Source organism: Desmodus rotundus, chromosome 4 (assembly GCF_022682495.2).
Source record: "Desmodus rotundus isolate HL8 chromosome 4, HLdesRot8A.1, whole genome shotgun sequence".
Lineage (NCBI taxonomy): Eukaryota > Metazoa > Chordata > Mammalia > Chiroptera > Phyllostomidae > Desmodus > Desmodus rotundus.
Genome location: NC_071390.1, coordinates 105,106,890 through 105,130,786, shown reverse-complemented (window position 1 = coordinate 105,130,786; position 23,897 = coordinate 105,106,890). Strand labels below are relative to the sequence as shown.

Here is a 23,897-nt window from a genome sequence, read left to right as displayed (position 1 = left end):
CCCCTGAGAGTACTGCCTTGCTCACCCGGGCTCTCCATAGGCATCTCTGGCCTCACTCTGCACCGCCGGGCAAAGTCCCATCCACTGAGATCAATAAATGGGTCACTGTCCTCCTCCCAGTCCCCTAGGACATGTTGCCCCTTCAAAACCCTGCCCTGGGATGGGCCCCAGTGCCTGACCACCAAGAGGAGAGGCTCAGCATTGAGGAGTTTACCCTCCCACCTGAGTCCAGCTCCTTCCTCCTGAGAATGTCCCCCTCCTGGTAAGCTCCATGTCCTACGTCCCATCAGCACCTTGCACACACAGGCAGAGTGAGGGCTGACCAAGGACACGAGGAACAGCGGGCAGTGGACTCAGGAATGAGTGGATGAAAAGCTGTCCTGGCATGTGGCCACGATGGCAGTTAACCCCCCACAGCTGTGTCAGCGACACTCTGGCAAGCTGTGGAGACAGCCCTGAGCTGGAGGGAGCTGACCGCTGACGGCTGTCCTTGTTGCTGACGTGACACTGGCCGTTGGGAACACGACTATTAGTGAGCACACGGAATCGAGACGTACCAATCACTGAAGGTGAATGCCAGGGAAGACAGAGGCCATTGCTGACTTTCAGCCGCACCGTCTGACTGAGGCATCAAACGCTGTACTTCTCAGCACCCTCACGTGTACAAACTCCGAACAGACGGCCAGCACTCAGGAAGTACTGGGTGAAGGAGACCTCCCCTTGTCAGAATGGCGGCGATGTGCATTCGAACGCCGGGGCAGGACAGAGCCCCGCCTGAAAACTGAAACTGCGACTGCTCGGTGCCCCACGCAGATGGCTTTGGAAAGGTGAAACAACATCTTCTGCCAACATCCTCATGTCTGCCCTTCTCAGCTGCCAAAGCTAAGAAGTTGCGTGTGCTGCCCATAAATATTACAGTGTGTCTATAACCAACTATAACTACCAATTTTCTTTCCCGGGAAACACCCAAAGATCTTACCGCACCGTTGCCTGGAATCCACAGCCATATGTATTTAGTGATTTAAAAACACCCCCCTTAACGCATGCGGTTTTATTTCAGCAGCCAGGAAACAGCAGTGTTAGGCTGACTGCCTTCATCACTTATTTCCTGTGGCATTGATGTATTAAAATGAAGTAAATGAATAAAACCATACCTTTAATTAAGGTAGAGAAGGTGCATCCACATTATGCAGATTTGTAATTTTTTTTTTAAGATTTTATTTATTTACTTTAGGGAGAAGAGAGGGAGAGGAGAAGGGAGAGAAACGTCGGTGTGTGAGATACTTGATGAGTTGCCTCTCGCACGCCCCCAGCTGGGGACCCGGCCTGCAACCCAGGCTTGTGCCCTGACTGGGAATCGGATCATCGACCTTTCAGTGGTCAGGCCAGAGCTCAATCCACTGAGCCACACCAGCCAGGGCTGTAATTCTCTTTGCAAACCTACTTTGACATCAGTGAAAAATGAACTGCAGCTGGTTGTATCAAAAGATCCAACAGCCGACACAGCTCTGTTATTTCCAGCCTACGGATCAGAAGTAATGCACAGGTCTCACTGTGTGGATCAATAACTCCTAAGTAATAATATAAATTAAACCACAACAGGCATTCTTCTGAGTACGGAATTCCATGAATAACAATTGGTATCATTTTATAATGTCAGTAGTAAGACAGGTTTACAGTAAAACATGTTACAGAAACCCTAAAATTTTTTACAGTGGTTTAAATGAGCCATAAAACATTGTGAAGAAACCCTAGAGTTCCATCGATAGGATAATTTTTCCCATTTCCTTCTATACCACCTAATGTTTCCAATTATCCTTCCCTTGGCCCTCTTCGCGTTGACTTTCGGACACTCTGTAGAACCCACAGCAACACTCGTGAGACTTCGGGAAAGCAGGTGACGGAAAAGGGGGACGGGCTTTACTGGCGGGGCTCACTCTTTATCACAGTTAGAACCCTACCGCAAAGAAGGTCGACCCCCTGAGCGTGTTCATAGCGCTTTTTCACAAGACCTTTACCTAAGTTTCTCTGGGAATCATTTAATGAACTAATTTCTCTCCATTATAAATAAGAGGGTCAGCCCACATGGGAGATTCTTGCACAGCTTCCTCTGTCCCTAAGCAACTTTCCTCCCCATTCAGGAAAATCCTGAGCTGTCACTAGACCTGCCCCTCATGATCCACTTGAAATGCCTCCACCCTTCTCAGGGATCAGGGGTCAGCAACACATGCAGGCAGTCCCCTCACAAGGGCAGGACCCCATCCTGTGCAGCCCCTCGAGGTCCCACCTGCCTCTGCACAGAGAATGGCACTGATTACTCACCATTGGTCTGAGAGGACTGTTTCCACCTGATAGGAATCTCATCTTCTGTAGCTCTTCACCTGGTTTACACCTCATCCCCCTAATAGATGACACTCCAAGAGAGACAGCCCGAGTCCTGTGCACCTCTGTGCCTCATCAAGTTTCCAGAAGGCACTGCAGGGCCTGGGAAGATTCCCACAGACATGACACTCACATAAGCATCCCGAGACAGAAGGGACATTCTAGGGATGGTGGGTGCAGTTTACAGAGACCAGCCTGGAAGCAGTGGAAGATGTCCAGCCCTGTAACCTGACAATTGTCTTGGGAACATAAGAGGCTTCCCACCACTGAATGTGCAGGTCAGAGCACCTTCCCTGGAAGGTGGGACAGTACCTGTCCATCACCTATGCTGATCGGAACAAGCCAATGGAAGGCAGGAATGCAATATCTTGCTCTGCAGAGGAGGAAACAAACACAAAAGGCTGGCCCTGCACCCCAGTTGAGAGACAGGTGACCTGCACCCCATGGAAGGACTGTGAGACTCCCTTTTGTGGAGATACCTGTATCCCCAGGACTATGAGTGCTTACAGAATAGGAAGGTAGTGTTTCTGTGGTCTGAGATGGTAGAGGGATAGCACCTGGCCATACTGGCAAGTGAGAAGAAATCACACAGGCTAAGCACTCGCTAGGTGACCAACCCAGGACACCCTGAGTGTGGACAGAGGCTGCACCTGCAGACTCAAATTTTCAGTGTTTTCAATTTCCCTAAGTCCAGTACTCAAGGTGACTCTCCATGGTGAGGAGGGCTGCTGCTGTTACATTAATGTCATTGGTGCTCAACTCATTTCAAAGACATGGGACCTGAGACTCAGGAAAACATGTGATGTGCCAGGTATGTCTTCTAGTTGGCACAGCTAACAACGTCTATTTTCTTGAAAGCCTTGGTCAGAAAGCAGGCAGGTCCCCAGGCTACCCGAGTGATGTCACGCTCAGCTCCTCTGGAAGCAATGCCTGGGACATCACTATGCAGTGAGAGGTTGGTGGTGCTGCTCAGAACCCGAACGCCCAACACTGAAAATCAGACACGAACAGAACATCCTGAGTCGCACCCAGAGCTCTCTCTCCCCCTTTGATGGGAAAAGCACCCCAGAATCTTGAAGCGGGATACACCAGCTGAGTTATTCTTCCTTTAAAAATAATTTTGATATTGAACATAGCAGAAAACAAAATCTGATTTCTTTTCTTTTGAACAGAGGCATTGGAATTACGGGGAAAAATGGGTTGTGACACCACATCAATGAAAATTAACCTTCAAAACTACGAATTGCATGGGGCGGTGCACCAAAGTGGCGGTGGTCCCACTGTCCTTCAGCTCAAAGGTGTACAACTGGCCATATCCTGCGCCTCCATGAGACAAGGACACAGGCAACAGCAAACATCGCCGCCATGCCCCATCCCGCAGACGCCATTTCTCTGGCTGTGAGAGGCCGGCCTACACCTCACTAACAGGCAAACACCAGTCTCCTGAAGAATGGGGAAAACCAGGGAGGTGTTTCTGGCTTTTGTCTCTGGAAATCAAAAGTTGAATGGCATATAAAAATCTAAACCTTCTGGAACTAATGTTCCTTTAGACATGGTTTCTAATTTTATGTACCTGAGCATTTATTGATCGCAATGGGTCTTTAAATGAGCAGATTAAAACTTTCTCCATAATAATGAACTGTAAAAATTGCAGCTGCTCTCTGGGGACCACAGCACTGTCTGGTTCTGAACTTAGATTTCAGGCTGTGAAGAGTGAGTATCTCCTGATGGCACCGACTGCCGCTCCCCGTCCTCTCAAGGTGAGTCCCTCCTCCTCTCTGCCACCAGCCCACCAGGGAGACCCTGACATTTGGTTTACTGGCAGCCACCTTATCTCTAAAGTGTTACCAGCTCTCCTGAAATCAGATGAGAGTTTTGTTCATCTTTCCAATCTCAAAATGCAGCTCTTTAAAAAAACAACTGTTCTGCCCTGGCTGGCGGGGCTCAGTGGATTGAACGCCAGCCTGAAAAACAGGGTCACTGGTTCGATTCCCAGTCAGGGCACATGCCTAGGTTGCAGGCCAGGTCCCCAGTGGGGGGCGCTCAAGAGGCAACCACACATTGATGTTTCTCTCCCTCTCTCTTTCTCCCTCCCTTCTCCTCTCAAATAAAATCTTAAAAAAAAAAAAACCTGTTCTTCCCAAACATGCAGGCCAAAATTTTCTCAGCTTGTTTAATCATTTAATCAGCCTTTTTTTTTTTTTTTTTTTTACCAAAGACTTTGTGGTAATCTTACAGCTTAAATCATATACTATCTCAAGTGATAAAAGCAGTGAATGATAAGTTCAATAACATCAATCTGCTACAAAAATACTAGCAACAATTAATAATGCTCTGTGTCTGCTACCTGTTACCCTGCCACACCATCAGGTCTGAGGCAACAGCCCACTGCCTACCACCCACCTCCCACTGGGACCCGGCAAAGGCCCCATTTCTGCAGAATGGAAGCTAGTGACCTAGTTACTCAAGTGAGAGACAACACGAACATTATAGGAAAGGAGAGCGGCCTAAATGACAATGGGAGAGAACGGACAGACAGTTCAGCGATGTCATTACGTCAGCAGGACGTGGTGGGGACCACAGGGCTGAGGTCACAGGCAAGGAGAAGTAGCCGTGAACATGAGCCTGGGTGGCTTCCTTTCATGGCTTCTATCTTCACAAAAGAAATAAAAAGGCATCCATTAGGGTAAGTACAGTCTGTCCTCCAGGAATCAAGAGGCCAACGCAGCACCTCTGAGGGCAGGCCCAGGGCCCAGGGCTCTGAAGCAGCCAGAGCAGGTGGTATAGGTCCTCAGGGGCCCTTCCCCAGACCACACACTCAGCAACGAATGGTCAAGACTGTCCATACCCTGCCGTGACTTAAACGAACTTCCTGAGGAGGTCCTGGACGCCATAGACCAGCTCAGAAAATGTAACCGGCTCCACACCAGTTATCTCGGGCATGTGACAGACCACCCCAGCGCTTAGCGGCCTGAAAGATGCCATTTGTTCGGCTGGGAACCTTTTCTGTGTTCAGAGTGTCTTAACGCCCAGGGCTGCTCCCTGGGGCTGGAGGACTCACTTTCAAGATGGTGCACGCCACGGCTGGCACGAGGGTGTTGACCGGCAGCCTGGGTTCCCTTCGTGGATGCCTGGGGATCCCGCACAGCACAGTGGCTAGGATCCAAGAGGAGATGGTACTGCAGGCAACAGCGTGAGTGAGGGCTGGGTGACACACACATGGTTTCTGTGGCGATGAGATGCCCGAACTTGGCCAGCTCGTGGCCTATGAAGGGGTGAGGAGAGAGATGGAGCAGGATGGCAGTTAGGGCAGAAGAGGAGCCCAGCCCCGAAAATGCACAGCTGGAAGGCCGGCCGGTGGAGCAGGGGCACCAGGCCACACGGCGACTCGTGCCGCAGCGGCAGGCAGGCTGTGGGCAGTTGTATCTGTATGCTTTCTGTGAATGTACCATCTCATATTTAACCATTCCCTACTAAGAGGAGATTTTATTATTTCCAGTTTTTTGTTTTGTTTCTTTTGTTTGCTCTGTGTATATATGTATGTGTGTGTGTGTGTATACGTATATATATACACACACACACACATACATCCTTGCCTTTTATTGAGAGTATGCATGGGATGAATTCCTCACAGTGATATCACATAGTGAAAGGGTTACTGATTTTCTCTTTTACTTAGAAAGGCCCAAAGGAAGATATCAAGAGAGTGGAAACAGGATGGGCCATTTGTGCAGAAATGCCTCTGACTTGTCATTATTGCCTGTCTTGGTCGAAGAAGTGAGGGAGAAATTGTGAGAATAGGAGTGGGAAAGGAAGATGGGGGGAGAGTGTCAACCCCTGGAACACAGTCTTCTCAATGAGAGATGTTGTTTGATGGAGACTATTGATTGATGGAGAAGTTCTATTCCTATGATGGTCACGTGGAGACCATCCGAACCATCTGCCAGCCCACCCAGAGTCGAGGGGCCGGCAGGAGACTTAGAGGGGCAGGCAGTGGTCAAGGACAGCTCAGCTGACTTCTGTCAGGACCTGGGTTCCACCTAAATTTTTTACGCTGAAGTCTGCACGGGGTGCTTCGCTGCATAACTCAGCCCTGGCTCCAAGTAGAATCACCCGGGGACCCTGAAAACACCGACCCGTGCTGTCCCCGGGACCAACCCCGAGTCGTGGGGAGACGAGGCCCCAGGAGATCCCCAAAGGTCCTCAGATGAGCCCAATGTACACTAAAGCTGGAAACCACTGCTGTGGATTCTTGCTGGACGTGGGATCCTTATGTTTCTTAGAGTTTATTTTTGAGGTTTTCATTCTGTTCCATTGAGCTGTGTGTCTGTTCTTATGCTAGGTTAAGTATATATTTTTGATGGTTCTTGAACGATGCACCACAGACTCCACTGTAACTTAGGAGAGTTATATCTCCTTTCTGGGCCACGTCAAGTGGCAAAAACAACAGACAGAAACAGCCACCACTCAGCACACGCACCAGTAACCACTGTTCTCTGTCTACATCCCAGGAGTGAGGGGGGATTGGTGTCTGAAGAAGGGCCCCTCCCTGTGATTGTTTCCACTGACTCTTGAAGCCAAGGTTTGAACTGAGCAAAGAGATGGCTTCTCCTGGTTAAATAAAGGCAGGCTGGCCCTGACTGGGTGGCTCAGTTGGTTGGAGCATCGTCCTGTGCACTGAGGGGTTAGGGGTTTGATCCCCAGTCAGGGCTCTTGTAGGGGGCAGCCGATCGACGCTTCTCTCTCTCTTCTTTCCTCTCTCTAGGGTCAATGAACATGTCCTCGAGTGAGGATTTAAAAAAAGAAAAAAGAAAGGCAGCTTGTTCCCAAGATCTCTCCCCCACTTATCTGTGGTATTTCAGTGATTGACAAACAGACAAAAATATATTTATTTAGGGATTATCTATATTGAAAACTAGACATGACATTTTTTTTCTCTGTCAACATTGCAGTAATATCATCTGTTTGAACAAAAGGAGAGATATTTTCCCATTGAATCTTGAATGCTGAAAATTCTCCAGTTTGTATTTGGAAAGCCGTGTGGTTTTATTGATTGTGTTTGCTGAATAACTTTAAACTCCTAGAGCCAGGCAAGGAGAACGTTGATTTTCTCTTTATTGTAAAGGTTATTAGCAGGAAACCAGATATAGAAATTATTTGTCTTTAGACAATCCCATAGAATCGGAACCACTCAAACATGTTCCAGTTTCGCTCGAAGCCAATGCACGAGTGGCCTAAAGCACGGCGATGTCTCTTCTAAGAATACTCATTTTATTGTTCAGGATGTAGCTTTATTTCAAGAAAGTGCTTTCTTCTCAGTGGGGGAAATGTCCACTTCCCTGCTTTTAATTGATAAGAAGTGTTAAAAACTTCCCTAACTCTCTGAGATAAATTAAGACACCCATTTAGGTCTGCACCCCAGAATCCTTCGACTTAAACGGTAACTTAGCATCATAACTGCAAATGTTCCACATCCAGACCCTTCACCCTAAGAAAACCTGCCCTCGTCAATACATACACACACCAGAAAGCCTGTACTGGGGTGGAAAATAAAGAGTGCACTTAAAAAACGAACGCCAAGGACTTTTATAGTGAAACAGACTTACTTTGAATGTTCTTTTTTTGCTGTTGGCATACATTCCCAGCCTCTTCAAACCTAAAAAGAAAGTATGCAAAACACCAAAAAGGTGACTTTGTTGAATTTTTCCTCACGTTTTGGTCTGTCCCTAGTCCTGCCCAGAAATTCTGTAGAAGCGGTATTGCCAAGTGGCGGGTCCCCGGAATCTGTGCTGAGTTCTTCCGTTGCCTTCAGAAATGTCTGCTCCTCCACAACTTTCTGACATTTACTCTTTGGCAAGATTCCAACTGTGCAGAGGACAAGCCCTTTCGTTCCTTTCTGAGAGAAATGACAGGACTTGCAGAAATGACCACCATTATTTTAAGTGAAGCTATGCCAGTCCGATAAAGTAAATGTTTCATAAAACCAATGACTGTTTAAATCGTAGGACTAAATTGTTTGTATATAAATATTACCTTTTATATTCCATTTGAGCTTTATGTAGATGAACACATTACTTTAACGACCCGCATTTGCGCAGGGGGAGTGGGAGGCGCGCCGTGCTCGCCGGCCAGATGGCTGCTTTTTCTTGCATGAGATTGAAAGATGCTTCTCATTCACCACGATGCTTCTGAGGCAGATTAATGTCGCCAGCTAAATTGCTTGTGTTTTTGGAATAAAATTTAAAGAGAACTTTTTAAAGCAATTGGTGTCTCAGGTTCTCGGAGCAGATTGCTCTCCAGGTAGGGCGTGCTGGTGTGAACACTCGGTAATTAATGGAAAGGGTTCTGTGTTAATTGACTGCTTTGGGAAAGAGGAAATGTAATGACTCCTTATTAATCATGAAAAGAAACGTGCAGCATGGAGGCACCGCAATAACCACTCTAACGTGGAGAAATGTTAATTAATGAAAAGAACAATGATGTAAGAAATTAGCTGCATAATGCTCACTGCCGATGGCAGTTGGGTTTAAACACGTTATTTAGAGTAGAAACCACAGAATGGCGACTCAAGTATCAGATACTTGGAACCTTGTACCACCAAAACGTAGGGGAGGAAAGTCTTAAAATGCCCCTGTCACCTTTGCTTGAAGAATCACAAACATTCAGCCAGAGCTTATTTATTTCAGAGAAAATGGGCTCAGCCTTCATCTCTGACCTGGCATCTAAAAGCACCCCAGAGCAAAATAAGGTCACACTGACGTCACTTAATTCCAACACTATGGGCCACACGGACTGCTGAGGACACAGCGAGGAAGAGAGCATTTGCCCTAACCCGAAATGAACAAACTGCCCTTCTGATATTTCCCAACTAAATACAAAGAAAAATGAAGATTCGCTTCAGGGATTGTCTTTTATCTCTTTTAATCTAATTTTAAGTCCCTGAGAGAATATGTAGCTTCCAGTGTGTCTAGCAATCCATTTCCAGAAAAGGAGGCCATGTTTATTAAGGTGCGCCAGACCCCGGCCCCGGCAGTTAGGAATCTCAGATCACTAGAAGCAAAGCTGATGGCTCCTGTCAGTCTGCATGGTGGGGGCAGTAACACCTCAGAGCAGAGCAGAGGGGAGAAAGGCACAGGTATCTTGCACAACAGGCCTGGCTGGAGCCTGCCTGGGGGGCTTACGAGGCCGCCCCTTCCATCCTCACCCAGGAGAGCAAACACACTGACCCCTCCTTCTCTCTCCAGGTGGAACGTGCTGGGGCTGCAGGGTGCCCTCCTCTGCCACTTCATCGAGCCCGTGTACCTGCACAGCATCATCGTGGGCAGCCTGCACCACACCGGCCACCTCTGCCGGGTCATGAGCCACCGGACCGAGGACATCGGCCAGCTGCCCACCTCCTACCAGCACAACCGGCCCCTCCTCAGTGGTAAGAGAACTTGTCCCCAAAGAAACACACCCCTCCCATCAGCTTGCTGGCACAAGCAGGCCCCAAAAAGGCCAAATCGGGTGGATTTTATCCATTTTGGCCAAAAGCTATTTAAGACATAGGGAGCAAAATTACAGCAATCAAAAACTTAAAAAAGAAGGGAGGTCAGGGAGCATCTCTGAATGTGAGAAGAGCCACATTTCAGAGAATGTACAATGGACGCACACAGCATCCTGGGCAACTTTAGCTACAGTATCCATGGCACCCAGTGAACCGTGGATGTGTCCAACAAGACAGCAACTTACCCGTCAGCAGGAGCCTTTCCGATGGAGGGCCAGGTGGGTTCGAGGCTAGAGGAAGGGACATCGATGGCACAGGGCCTGGCTGCCCGGGGTGGGGTGCTGGACTCAGGGGCCCCTGTGTTTTCCGCACAGGCTGGATGCTAGCATGAGCTAGGAAAGCACATTTCACAGGCAGTAGAGAAAGTCAATGAGCTCTGGGCTGGAAGCACAATTCCCCATCCTACTCCCAGCTTCCCATGCCACCTATGTTATCGGAGCCTCTGTGTCACCACCACGAAATGCGGATGGCCACCCCAGTCACCCAGTACAGCCAGTTGTGAGGATCAGGATCAGGAGTCACATGGTCTTGGAAGTGGTCAAGTTCTACGATCACTAGGAAGGAGCGGTTTTGGTGCCTCCACTGTGACCACTGGCCGTCCACACACAGGACCATGGAAGGCTCCTGGCACTGACTGGAGCATGTGGAAGCCTCCTCCAGTGCCTGCAGGAAAACACCACCCCTCGGAGGCAGCTCTGAGCCTGGAGCAGGGGTGCTCTCTGAGGAGCTGCTGGCACTACTCTGCAAAGCCAGACAGGTGTCCTGAGGAAGCAGGGACTCAACCACGCTCCCCGGCAGAGAGTGGGGCTGGCGGGGCTGTGCCTACTGCAGTGACGGACGGCTTCCGGCTCAGGCTGGGTCATCCAAAACAGAAAATAGAAAGAAGAGCTGCTTTTAGTGTGTGGCTAAGGGTTGGGCCTAAAATTTATTCCCAAGATTCTAAAATTGTTCTAAATTATAAAATCAGGGCAACAATATTGCCCCATGGGGATGGTAGTGAGAACCAAAAGAAAAAATTCATGAAAAGCTAAGCAAGTATTCAGAAAGTGATACCTCTCCACTCACACCAACAATACACAGGGTGAAGCAAAAGTAGGTTTGCAGCTGTTCATATGGAAATTAATAGAATAATTAATAAGTAATAACCCAAAAATAAACCCCATGTTTTGCATACTCACAACGGTAACCCTAACTTTGCCCCACCCTAAACATGAACAATTTTGCAGAGACCAGACTAAACCTATGGGCAAAACCTAAGGAACCCAAGTCCGTGTCACAGCCACCCTGCACCCTGAGTCCCTCAGCCGGAGCTGTGTGTTTGGGGAAAAGAGCCATCCTGAAAGTTTGCCTTTGGTCCTCTCAATGTATTCAATAAGATGGGGAAGTGGGGAGAATGGGCATAAAAACCTGTGCTTTAAATGCTCATCTTTCTACAAAAAAGTAAGTGAAGTGGAAACTGACTTTGGAACTTGATCTACCAGGCTGAGAGTGTAATCTGTCTGAGCTTTCAACCTCAAGGCTCAGTTTTTATTTTTCTTCATCAAGAAAAAAAATCACAACAGGAGGGGGAAATATGAATAAGACAGATAATGTCTTTGTGTTAATGGTATATGATTTTTAATATTGAACATTCTTAGTCTACACTGGAGATAAAACTTATGGTTAGTTCTACAGCCCATGGCAAGGTCTTGGCAATGAAAATGAAATTTGAGAGTCAGACCAAAGGAACTGAATGTTAGGACTATGGGTTAAGACTTGTGGTTTATGATCATGTGACAAAAATAACAGGATCGATAATAAATAGAGAAAAACCTCGGTTGTCATTCTTCACAGCACGTATTTTCCTGATGTAGTGAAAATAACTGGCCAGTGTACCAGAAGAGTTCAGATTTCATGTTTCATAAGCAACTGAATTTATCAGGGAGAGGTTTGGTACTTATTGAAATGTCTGCCAACAGTAGCCTGTAAATTCTGCTCAGTACCACCTCCCTGTTGCATTCCAGATGCATAAGGTGGTACTGTCCCTTTAAGGAACAGCCGTGGGTGCAGTGGAGACCTGTTGCCGTTTCTATCCACATTCTGTGTGAGTTTGAATATCCAAAATATTGGCACACTAACCTGTAGAATCTAATATGGGATCTCAAGTCTCTTTAATTCAGCAGAAATTTCTGGTGTTGATGATCACTAATAGTATCTTGCAAAATACTAGTGGATGGAAGCAAACCTTTTATGCAGGTAAGTAATTTGCAGTATTACCATATTAAAACAAATAGACATATTATGGAATAGCCTACAAATTTTTCATAAATTTTTAAGAGCATCAAAAAAATGTCTGATAGGCTCCTTTGTCCTAAAGTCACTAGAGGTAGGAATTTATCCTCCTGGGCCCTTGGAGGAAATTGGGGGGCGGGGAATTATTATAAATCTTGCTATAAAAGTCTAAAATCAATCCTAATATCTTTGCGTGAAGATCAAAAAATTAGACTCATCAGAAAACTATTTAGTAAGACATTTCCATAGATTACCACTGATCTCCCTAAGCAAATTACATAACCCATGGTTTACAAAAAAAAAGTTAAAATTACAACTATAGAAAAAATAGTTGTTTCAGTTTTCTGGGGAGTTTTTCAAATATTTGTACATTAGTTAATTTTCATTTAATTTCTACCATGATTTCAAGGAATTATTTCACAAAAGAACTGAATATCGAAGTTAATTACGTTGCTCCTGAGAATTTTACGATCTAAGGAAAATACTTCCCTTGTCAATACATTTCATTTGTCCAAATATTAAGAAGTTGGTCAACATAAGCCAGGCACTCATTTAATCATACGACAAATGTGTATCGATCTCTTACGCTGTGCCCGCTACCATTTTGCACTGGGAATAGAGCAGTGAATAAGATGGTCAAAAATCAATACTCCCTGGGTGATTACATTCTAGTGGGGAAGACAAGCAAACAAAATATAATGCTTTATAGAAAAATAATGTAAAGAGGAGATTAAAAAGTGACCCTCACTCTAATCAGAGGGTCAGGAAAGATCTGAGAGGGAAGGTCCATCTGAGCAAAGTCCTGGAGGACGAGAGAAGGGACCTGTGGGAGGGCCAGAAAGGGAAGGCAGAACCAGGAGGGGAGGTTCAGGGGCTCAGGGAGCAGGTGGGGCTGCAGCTGCGGTGAGCAGTGAGTGGAGTCAATCCGTCAGACTCGGTGTGAACCCTCTGTGAGCGGACCCTTGCGGGGCTCACGGAGCAGCTTGAAATCCTCTCGACTCCTGAATTTAGGTTAAGATGATCCTACTAAGGGGTAGAGCAAAACAATCCTACAGAAAATTTGCAAATACAGCAAAAACAAGCAGGCATGGGCGGAGACAAGACCACTTTAACAAAACCCAGCAGACAGCACATGATGGGAAGAGACAGTGTTCAAGGACACAGACTTTCATACACCCATGCTCAACAGGGTAAAAGTGACTTTAAAAACAAGATGGAAAGTGTAGGGGGAGAGATGGAAGCAAAAAGAGAAAAAAAACAAATGGGAATTTCAGAAATAAAGAAAGCAACGTGTGTGACAGAGGGTAGGTTTAATTGCAAACTAAGCACAGCTGAGGCAGAAATTAGCAAGTCAGAATGTCATCTGAAGAAGAGCCTGAGAATGAAGCACAGAGACAGAGAGAGGAGGTCAGTGTTCTCCAGAGAACAGAACCAATGGGAGATGCTCATTTTCCTACCAGAAAAGAGGTTTCTTTCAAGGAATTGGTCCCAATGATCATGGGGGCTGGCAAGTCTGAAATCTGCAGGGCAAGCTGAGAGGCTGGCCATTGCAGCTGAGTTGATGTTTCAGTCACGTGCAAAGGTAGTCTGCAGGCAGGACTCCTTGCTCTTCAGGGGAATGCAACTTGGCTCCTAGGGTCATCAACTGTTTATATGAGGCCCACCTGCATAAGACAGGGTGCTCTGCTTTACTTAGTATCCATGATTTAAATGTCAGCCCAGGTGAAACATACCCTCACAGCAACCTCCAGCTGGTGTTTGATCAAGAATCCGGACACCACGGCCCAGCCAAGTTGACACATAAACTTAACCATGCCAAAGGAAAACTATAAAAATAAATAGATAGATAGATAGATAGATTAGATAGATAGATAGATAGATAGATAGATAGATAGATAGATAGACAGATAGATAAGTAAAAGGTGAGAGACAGGGTGAGAAAGTCTAATTATATGTAATAAGAGTTCCAGGACAGGGGAGAAGAAACTGGAGTGGGAGTGATATCTACAGACATAATAATAACTAAGAGCTTTCCCGGGCAATGGAAAACATTGAGCTACATATCTATGAAGCAAATTATACCCTGAGAAGAATTTTTTTTAATTTTCTTTATTTATTTTTAGAGAGAGGGCAAGGGAAGGAGAGAGGGAGAGGAACATCAATTTGTGGTTGCCTCTCATGCACCCCCAACTGGGAACCTGGCCTACAACCCAGGTATGTGCCCTGACTGGGAATTGAACCAGCGGCCTTTCAGTTTGCAGGCTGGGGCTCAATCCACTGAGCCATACTAGCCAGGGCCCAAGAAGAATTTTTTTAATCCTTCCCTCAGCAGTAAAATTACTTTAAAATAAGACAAAAAGAAAATCTATTTAAAAAGCAATCATAAAATAAAAGACAGGTCAACTTCAAAGAAGCTAAATCAGACTGAGAGCTGATGCTTGGAAGACAAAAAACAAGGAACCAATATCTTTAAAAAGCTGATAGAAAGTTAATCTCACCCCGGCCGGTATGGTTCAGCTGGTTGGAGCAGCATTCTGTACGCCACAAGGTCAGGGCACATGCCTGGGTAGCAAGTTTGATCCCTAGTAGGGGCACATATGGGAAGCAATCGATGTTTCTCTCTCACATTGATGCTCCTCTCTCTCCCTTCTTCATTCTCTAAAAAAGAAAAGAAAAAGAAAATTAATCTTAACCTAAAAATCCAAAGCCAGTGAAAGTGTCCCTTAGAAATAAAGATGAGAACATTCCAGACAGGCAGAAACAGAGCTGGTTCAACTCTAGCAGACTGGCACTGAAGGAGACACTGATGTGCTATTTGGGCATGAGAGAAATGATCCCAAGTGGATAATGCAGAAGAGAGAGATGAAAGTTATCCACATTTTATTCAGTATAAAGCTTGACTTATTACTACATTTTGAATACTATGGTAGTGGAAAATATATAATTTGAAGCAAAATTAATAATATTCTGCCGAAGTCCCTTTATCCATATCTTTTAAAATAATGACAATCCTTACAGGAACCAAGAACCATGTCGTTATCAGGTTGTAAAGTGATATATTCAAATTCTTTCCTGCCATGGAGGAAATGTCACACTTTGCGAGCGTCCTGCGAGCCCATGCGGCGGGCTACACTTTGAGGAATACAAACCGCGGTCATTTATTATCACAAATAGGATCACATTCCTATTGACTTAGGAAGGAAGCCCCTGGAACTCAGTGTGGAAAACTCTCATGAGAGCAGACATCCTAGCCTCCCACGTGGATGACATTGCTGCCCCTCTCTCCAGAACCTTCTCACAGAACACCAGTAACAGCCAGGCCGGCAGCTGACAGGCTCATGCCCCTGCACTGCTTCCAGCCATCTTGGCCACCAGCTTACCAACCGGTAGACGAGGGGAAGCAAGGGAAACCTGTAAAGGCCAAGTTTTTTCCTACACTGTGTGCTCCCTGGGGCTGGCAGGAACCCAGAGGACTTGTAGCCAATGTCTCAGCAGGAAGAGCTCACATCCACCCTTCATTCTCCTCACGCACAGTCTTTGGAATCCGCTGCATCCTGCATACCTTCCCTAGAACGTGCTCTATTAAGACAAGATAGTAGCTACAAAATCACTGTCAGTTATAATGGTGTCCATGCCAATGAAAACAAATAAAAAGACATTAATACAGCCTTAGCACTTAGTTATGTTAATCCATAAGTCCACAGTGAAGTGTTACTAGCTTACTTACATCAGAAGAGAGTGTGTATACAGTGAAGGGTAGGAGGATGTATGTATATATGTTCTCACGTGTGCATATTATGTGTGGTGTGCACACACATGTGCATGCATGTGGTGGGTTGCTCGTGTGTGCATGTGTGTGTGCACGTCTGGTGTGTGTGAGAATGTGTGTGGTGTGGTTGTGCATGTGATATTTATGCACATGTATTTGTGTGGTGTGTACATGCACGTAGGGTGTGTGTGGTGTGCCTGAGTGTGTATGTGTGTGCACGTGTGGTATGTGCATGCACATGTGTGTGCATGTGTGCCCATGCAACCTCACAGGTGTCTGGCCATATATTAAAGTCAAGTGTTCCCTTCTATCCTGTACCTTTGAGATTCTGTGCACTTCTGGAAGCTGCTTTATTCGTTTCACAAATTAAACACGGTGCTACCCTGTAATACAGACTTGCCTCACTTCATGTAAAGGTTGTATCCCTGAATGTCTTGTGTAAATTTAATTTTGGGAATGTGAATTACATTTTAAATATAGTAGACCCACTAGTTAAAGAAATTCAGTAACATCTCTCTTACATACTGCTTTAAAAAACAGCACATAGGATTTTCTCAAGGTAAGGCATCTTTACCTTAAGAAAATAGCTACATGAGCTGTGATAAGACTCATTTTCATGGCTGAATTGTGGATTCATGTTCACTGCTCTTCAATAACGGTGGGAGTAGCAGAGGTCACAGTGGTGGTGGTGGTAATCACAGTAGTTAGTGAGTTAACTAACTTATCAAAGGCCACACTGCTAGCAAGTCACAGAAGTGATATCGGAATGTGATCGCTTCTCAGAGCCCACTCTATCAACACAGTCACGTGCACTTAAATGAAACGTCAGACCACCTTCATGAATAGTCCACCTGGCAGAGTACGTATGTCAAAGGCTCATGGAGACCCGCTTACTCCCATACAGACATACTTCACAGGGAAATACTTCTCTACAGTGTTCACGACAGGTGGATAACCCATGTGTGACCGTGCAAATGAACAGAGGTCAGCATACCTCTGAGTCTGTCTCAGGCTCCACAGATCCTTGTCAGCATTGTCTCCATGAGCTATTGCTCTGAGAGAGAAACTGTTTAGCAGATAGGGTTCTTTCCAAGATACTGGAAATAATTACTAAGAAATCACTAAATTAAAGACTGTTATTCTGTCCTTCAGCAAGTGACACCACCTTTCAGGACACCTTTATTCTCTCATTCTTTCTTGGGCTTTCTCACCAAGTTTCCAAACTGAAGTCCTTGCTGACTGAGTCCAGAAACATGGGCTGCATTCCCACCACTCTCACCAGCCATTTGTCGCTGAGAGTGAGCTGCACTGAGCTTCCACCACAGTCACAGGCACAGAGAAAAGGGAGATCAGAGGTGGCTGAGAGCAGCTGCGACACCTCTCGCCTCCAAATCCAGTCCTCCTGCCAGAAGTGGCACCAAAGGGCCAGGTTACTCCTTCCCGAGAAGGTTTCCTCACTTGGTTCATAGACCAGTTCCAGAATTCAAAATTGGTACCGGTAGTAGGCTGAATAATGGCCATCCAAAACATCAAGTCTTAATCCCTGAAACCTGTAAATTACCTTATCTGGAGAAAGGGTCTTTGCAGATGTGGTGAAGTTAAGGATTTTGAGATGAAATTACCCTGGGTTATGTCAGTGGGTCCTACTTGCCGTCACAAGAGTCCTTATAAGAGAGGCTAATGGAGATGGAGGGAGGGAGACAGACAGATGGACAGAAAGTAAGAGAGACTGAGTAAGAGAGAGGCCAGCTTGGTGCCTCTCAGGGAGACTGGCAGCTCGGTCAGTGCTGGTGGTGTCTGAATAAAGAACTCTGCAGCTGTCACTGCGACAGCGAGACTGCCTCTGCCTGCACGTGGTCTAGCCACTCGGGTATCGTTTAGACTGATGCAAGCATTCCCAGATCATTGTTTCCTTGTATATTGGCACATTTGTCTGTTAGAGTCAGCTGAGTCTGGCACAGCTGAGTTGGTCTCCTTGGGTATTGTCAACGAGAGTCACTAATGACAGTGACTTTAGAAAGTATGTCACTGGCGTGAATATTTAGTAAACTTTCAAGGAGCTGTCTATATAGGGTCAAGCAGGGAGGAAGTATGGCCATTCTGCCAGGTTACTTGGGGGATTTTTTCTTGCCAGCAAAAGACAGAGAGATAATCCTTAAATTAGAAGGTCAAAGTGTAAGATGGAGGATAATGTCTCCAACAGAGGAATCCATTGAAGAACAGACAGATAAAACAAAACATGCTTTATGGGAAAGGAACTCTGGCCCATATTTGCGGGTTAGTCACTCCCCACCTAAGCCCATTTAAGTAAGCAGCTGTCCCCGGCAATAACGAAAGTGAGAAAGTTCCTGTAGTCGGAGAACGTGAAACAAACCAAAGTTGACCTTCACCCCTTCAAATGAAACTAACAGTAACCATAGCACTGGACACCTTTATAAGTTCTCCTATGTGACCCTTCAACAAGAAGTTGTCACTGCCCGGGGACACAGTCCGGAAAAGAATGGTGAAGGGCCAGAGGAGCAAAGTCGGGAGTGGGACTAAGTTTCTTGATTCCTACAGGCCCACATTTCCCACCTCTGGTCATGGAGACTTGTGTGGAGACCAGAGGGGCAGGGGAAGCGGTGGGTGGGGAGACGGGAAGGGAAGAGGAGGAGGAGAGAAGGGTGGGGAGGTGGTGCAGGTCCTGGAGGTGGCCGTGCCTGGCTGCACGCGGGCGGCTCTGGAGCGGTGCTGACCTCTCTTTGCAGTCAGACTCCCCTGACCTCAGCTGCTGCCTCCTCCTGCCCAGTAAGACAGCCCCCGCTGCCACCATGTCAGATCGTCCCCTCCCCAGCTCTCAGCACAGGTAGATGCCACAAGGGAATCACTTCGAGGAAAAGGAAGAAGCTGACATGAGTAGAATTAGCCTGGATGCCCATCACTGCCCATGATGACCAGGCTGTGCAGGTGGCAGATGGCAGAGGGTGGGCATCGATCTGCCCAAGAAGCCCCTAGAGGGTGGAGCAGTGGGAGGGCACTGGGGTCCGTAACTTTGCAGTTTGGAGCTGCACAGAAGGCACTGCACATGTGCTGGCTGTCCCTGGACACAGGGGTTGCTTCTTCATGGGGTACCTGCTGCAGGCCCCCTGAGGACCACTCAGACCTTGCTTCCCAACACCATGGCTTCCCAGCCACTGTGGCAACTCTGCTGTGTCCCCAAAGTAGTCACATGGTGGCTTAAGTGCAATGCGCTAAAATGACTAGCTCTGTCCCACAGGCACCCACTCTCAAAAGGCATGTGACCCATTGGGGAGGGGATGGCTGGGAGGGCCATGTGGCACCAGAATAGAGCATGTTCTAGAATCCTCAGGGCATTGCAGGGAAGGCTGACAAGGTAACACCAGGTCTTACGTTGGTTCAGGCATCTCACCACCAGAGTCTCCAAAAGTGTGTGAGGAGCTTCTGGAAGTGGATGGGAAGGAGGCCAAGCCGAGATCAGATGCTACCAAGTGTGGTGATGCCCAGGCTGCCAACGGGTGCTACCCCAGAGCAGGAGCACCGGATCTTTCCATTTTCTGAGTGCTGGGAGAACCTGCGGCTATAAGGAACATGTTGTCCCAATTAGAAATCCATGCACACTCTGACCAGGGGAGAAACTGTGAAAGAAGGACTTCCCTGCTGACTCTGGAGGCTTTCTGGGCGGGACTAGCCCAGCTGCATGGGGACCATGCTTAGAAGGACCACACTTGGTTTTATACTCTCTTGTCATTCTGCAATTCTGAAGGGCCAAAATAATTTTAGGACTGTATAAATGTAACTACGCCTTAGCTGTTAAGGAGTTGAAATTACATTTGGCCCTTTGAAGGCAACCGTGAGGTTGATGTGGCCCCCGGTGAAAATGAGTTTGACACCCCTGGAGCTGGTGCTGTCGCTGGGTCATGGCACTGGATTAATGTCTTCATTAGCTTCCTTATCTCATCGACCCAACTTGGAACCTCGGGGCCCATCTGGTACCAAGCAGAGCGGGGTGTGCAGTAGGTACCCAACAAACCCAATGCTCAGGCAGCATCCACCTGGCTCCACTCTTCATTAATCCATCAACAAATCTTTACAGGAAGGGGAAATGGGCAGAGCTTTTTTATTACTAGACTGCTTACATTTATAATCTCGTTAAATTAAAAAGTGAAAAATGAGTTCCAGCAATGACTGTCCTGATGAGACCTCCTTTAGGGTCAAGCTGAAGAGAAGCAATGACCTGGCCAAGAGTTAAAGGTGCGAACGGGGACCTGTGGCTGTGCCATCCTGTGCAAACGCAGATGTCTCCCTCCGCCAGCCTGGCCTAAGGCGGTCTGGGAGCAGAGTGTTGATGGGCTGCTTCTACTTCTGTCCTGACAGGTGTGAGCAGCGCCGAGGCGCGCCAGCCCGGAAAGTCTTCCCACTTCAGTGTGAACTGGGTCTTGGGCAACTCGGACGTGGAGGTCCTGGATGCCACCACCGGGAAGCGGAGCTGCGGGGCCTCATCGCGGCTCTGCAAGCATATGCTCTCCGCCCGGTGGGCGCGATTATATGGAAAGGTGGGTAACAACCTGGACACAGGCCAGAGGCCCAGAGAATGCCATTGGGTCTGCAGCCAGGGGGACATGTGACACAAAATCTGGTTCCCAGTCTGTTTTCTTTTCCACAATTACCCACAGACTTCCACCAAGCCTGAGTCACACCAGTGGCTGTAGAAATGAAGTGGAAAAGGGGCTTATTTGTGACACCCAGTGCGGCCAGCCCAGGGCACCACGGGAAAGCCCATAGAAGGCTTTTTAAGTTGATGTTTTTCCCAAGTTAGAGATAAGGAAACCGACACTCAGAAAAGGCAGGTGATGACCCCAAACTATGCAAGTAGTGAGTGTCAGGGAGGATTTGCACTCTTCTCTCCAACCGTGAAGGCTATGCACTTCTACTGCACCAGTTCTGAGGCTTCCTTTCTCCCCTATAGATAGGGTAATGACGACATTTCTGGGTTCTAAATTGAGATATGCATTTCCATGTGTTTCCGAAGCATAACAGATTGTAACAAAAAAAAAAAGAAGAAGAAGAAAGAAAACAGAAACACAAAGAAATAAATAAAACTGCTGTGCTGGTTTGCCCACTTCCTTAACCAGGGAAAACAAGTGTTGTGGTTGACTTCTCAGCCAGTAGAACAGGATAGACCTGCTGGTGCTTAAAATAAACACTGCGTCCACTCAAAGGGCCCTGGAAAGTGCAGGTCTCAGCTCCCAGGCTGGCAGTGATCCCGGTGCCTCCTCGGGCCGTGCAGGAACCTGATCTGCTCTGACCAGGCCGCTTCAGCTCCTCTCCCACCTGCTCTAGGCACTTTGCATGCTTCCCTGCCACACGTCAGTGGGTCCGTGTTGAGACTCTGGAAGGTCAGAGCACACCATCAACTTTGTCTTGCTAAACAAAGGGTCCTCTTCTTCTGCACAGGCTCCAGGTGATGGTGGCAGCTGGGGACCCAGAAGTGGGATTGGGGACTTCTGACCTCTTGCCCTCCCTGCCGCACCCCAACCTGCCCACTGTGTGGGGCAGTCAGGCCCTGCTCAGCCCCTGCCTGTTTTGGCTGCACTGCTTCGCCTGCCACAGCTCTAGACAGAGGGCACCTCCTGGTTGCATTGTCCTGCTGCGGGTTAGCATGTGGCTCAGAGCCCTCCTGGTGCTGCTCCCACCGCACTGCGTCAGTTCCCACGCCATCCCTAATCCTCCTCCAAAAGGAAAAATATACACAGTGCTTGCTATTTTAATAGCAGGCAAGTGACATGTTTATTTTATTCCTTAATCATTCACACTCTGGTGACGCACTTTCCCTAATAAATGGGGTTTCCATGGAATTATAGAATTGCCGGATAGTAACTGATACAGTTAATCTTTTTTTTTGTTACTTTATGTGATATTTTACTCTATTAATAGGTCAATCGGGAGGAAATGGATATTCTATTTTTAATGGCTTTATGGGTGTAAAACTCACGTGAACATTACATACAGGGTGGGCAGAAGTAGGTTCACAGCTGTGTGTACATGAAACCGTTTATTCTTGTGTTATGAGTCATTAGTTATTGTATTTTCCCATATGAACAACAGTACACCTACGTTTGCGCCACCCTGCACATTTAAGGTGTACAGCCCGATGCTTCCATGCAGATATATGTGAAATGACCACCACAGTGGAGCGAACACATCCATCACTCCCACATAGTTACTACTTGTGAGTGTGTGTGGGAGAGTGTGCAGCGAGAAGACTTAATCTAAGGTCAACCCTCTTAGCAAATTTCAAGTGTAACGTTGCCTCCCGATTTCCTCCCGATTATCACAGTGCTTTTCTGCTTTAGAGGAAAAACAGGAGGTGGAACCAGGAGCTAATGTTTGCTCGTAATGCTCATGCAGCTCTTCTGTTCCCTGTGGGGGGCAGGGGGCTCATCTCTGCCTGAGGCTCATTTGTCCTTTCTCACTCCTGTCCCACAGCTGAGCACACGGATACCGAGCCACGGAGACATGCCATCCATGTACTGTGAGGCCAAGCTGGGGGCGCACACCTACCAGTCAGTTAAGCAGCAGCTGTTTAAAGCATTTCAAAAGGCAGGCCTGGGCACCTGGGTGAGGAAGCCACCTGAGCAGGACCAGTTCCTACTCACTCTATGAGTCGCCGCCCCAGGCTCTTGGACACAGTGAGATGCCTGAGAAGGCCAGGCGGGTGTGAGGAGCAACAAGACTGCTGATCGGGTCTGTGCATTCATTTTCCTTTGGTGTTCCAGAAATACAGAAGCGTGCAATGTTCGGATGAGCAGCTAGACTTGAACTAGGAACATGCTGCTTCTCAGATGGCTACTCCCAGGTTGCTGGAAGCACGCATGCCCGCCACACCCACAGGCACCAATGCAGTGGTTCCCTCTTCTCCATGTGTCAGAGGGAGCACATCTTTTCAGGCTGGAGGGTCTGAGTTGCAGCCTTGAAAGGTGGTACTGAGGCATTGCCAGTTAGAGATAAACCTCAGGCGCTGTCCCCTGTGTTTCCCTCCCCCCACACACCTCTTGAGTGTTGCACTTGGTTCTCGCTAGCACAAGGTTACAGATACTTCAAGATAAGCCACAGTGAAGAAAGAAGCCATGGGCTCCTCCCCAAAGAAGCCAGGAAGAACACCCCCTCTTTCTCATTATTCATTTAGTGTTTTACCCCATCTCCTTCCAAAGAGCATTTGGGGTGCACAATCTTAAAGAACCCCTAAAACAGGACCAGAGAAATGAGAGCATTGCTGCAGAGCAAAGGTACTAGATGTGACTAAACTGTCCCTAAACCTCCCAATAACTGAGTGTCCCAGGCTGTCCTGCGCCCATTTCGTCCATCACAGCTCAGTGTCTGTGGCCGATAATGAAGCTTGAGCTGGGGAGCTACCACTCCACAACCTCCCACCTGGTTGGAGGAAACCCCATCCCAGACCAAATTCTTACTTAGGAACTAAGTTGTTCTTAGAGAGCAGGCAATAAAGTACATACAAAACAACCTTGACTCTGGGCTTGAGCACCCACCAGCTCTCTGTTCCTTTAGGTTCCCCATCAACACCTTGCATGACAGAAAAAATTCATTTAAAGCAGCTAAAATGCAGGAGGCAGGATTCTGTCCCCTTCAGGCATCAGACAACAAAATCCTCCTGTGCAGGGCTGGACACAGGACCACCTGGGGTTCAGCCCAGGGCACCACTCTCAGACTGAGGGGCGGGACCATCACTCTGTTCATGCAAAGTGAGGTGCCCCTCTAACATACCTGTAGTGGGTCCATACACCTTGAACTTTTACTTTGATCACTTGAGAACTCATTTCTAAAACCCTTCATGCTAATTAACAGGTCTCTAATTTCTCCAATTACAACCCCCATATCTGAAGTCATTGTACTAAGTAGCAAAGCTTAGTA

General features: G+C 47.3%; 1 protein-coding gene across 1 annotated transcript in view; it reads left to right on the top strand.

Moving 5' to 3' along the window:
- ADARB2 (adenosine deaminase RNA specific B2 (inactive)) overlaps window positions 1–22,745 on the top strand; it is a 430,916-nt gene extending 408,171 nt beyond the window's left edge. The window contains exons 8-10 of the mRNA XM_045187554.2: window positions 9,627–9,808; window positions 20,343–20,521; window positions 22,455–22,745. Coding sequence (XP_045043489.2) covers window positions 9,627–9,808; window positions 20,343–20,521; window positions 22,455–22,631 — 538 coding nt within the window. The 3' untranslated portion in view covers window positions 22,632–22,745. The remainder of the gene's footprint in view (window positions 1–9,626; window positions 9,809–20,342; window positions 20,522–22,454) is intronic.
- Window positions 22,746–23,897: the final 1,152 nt, after the last annotated feature.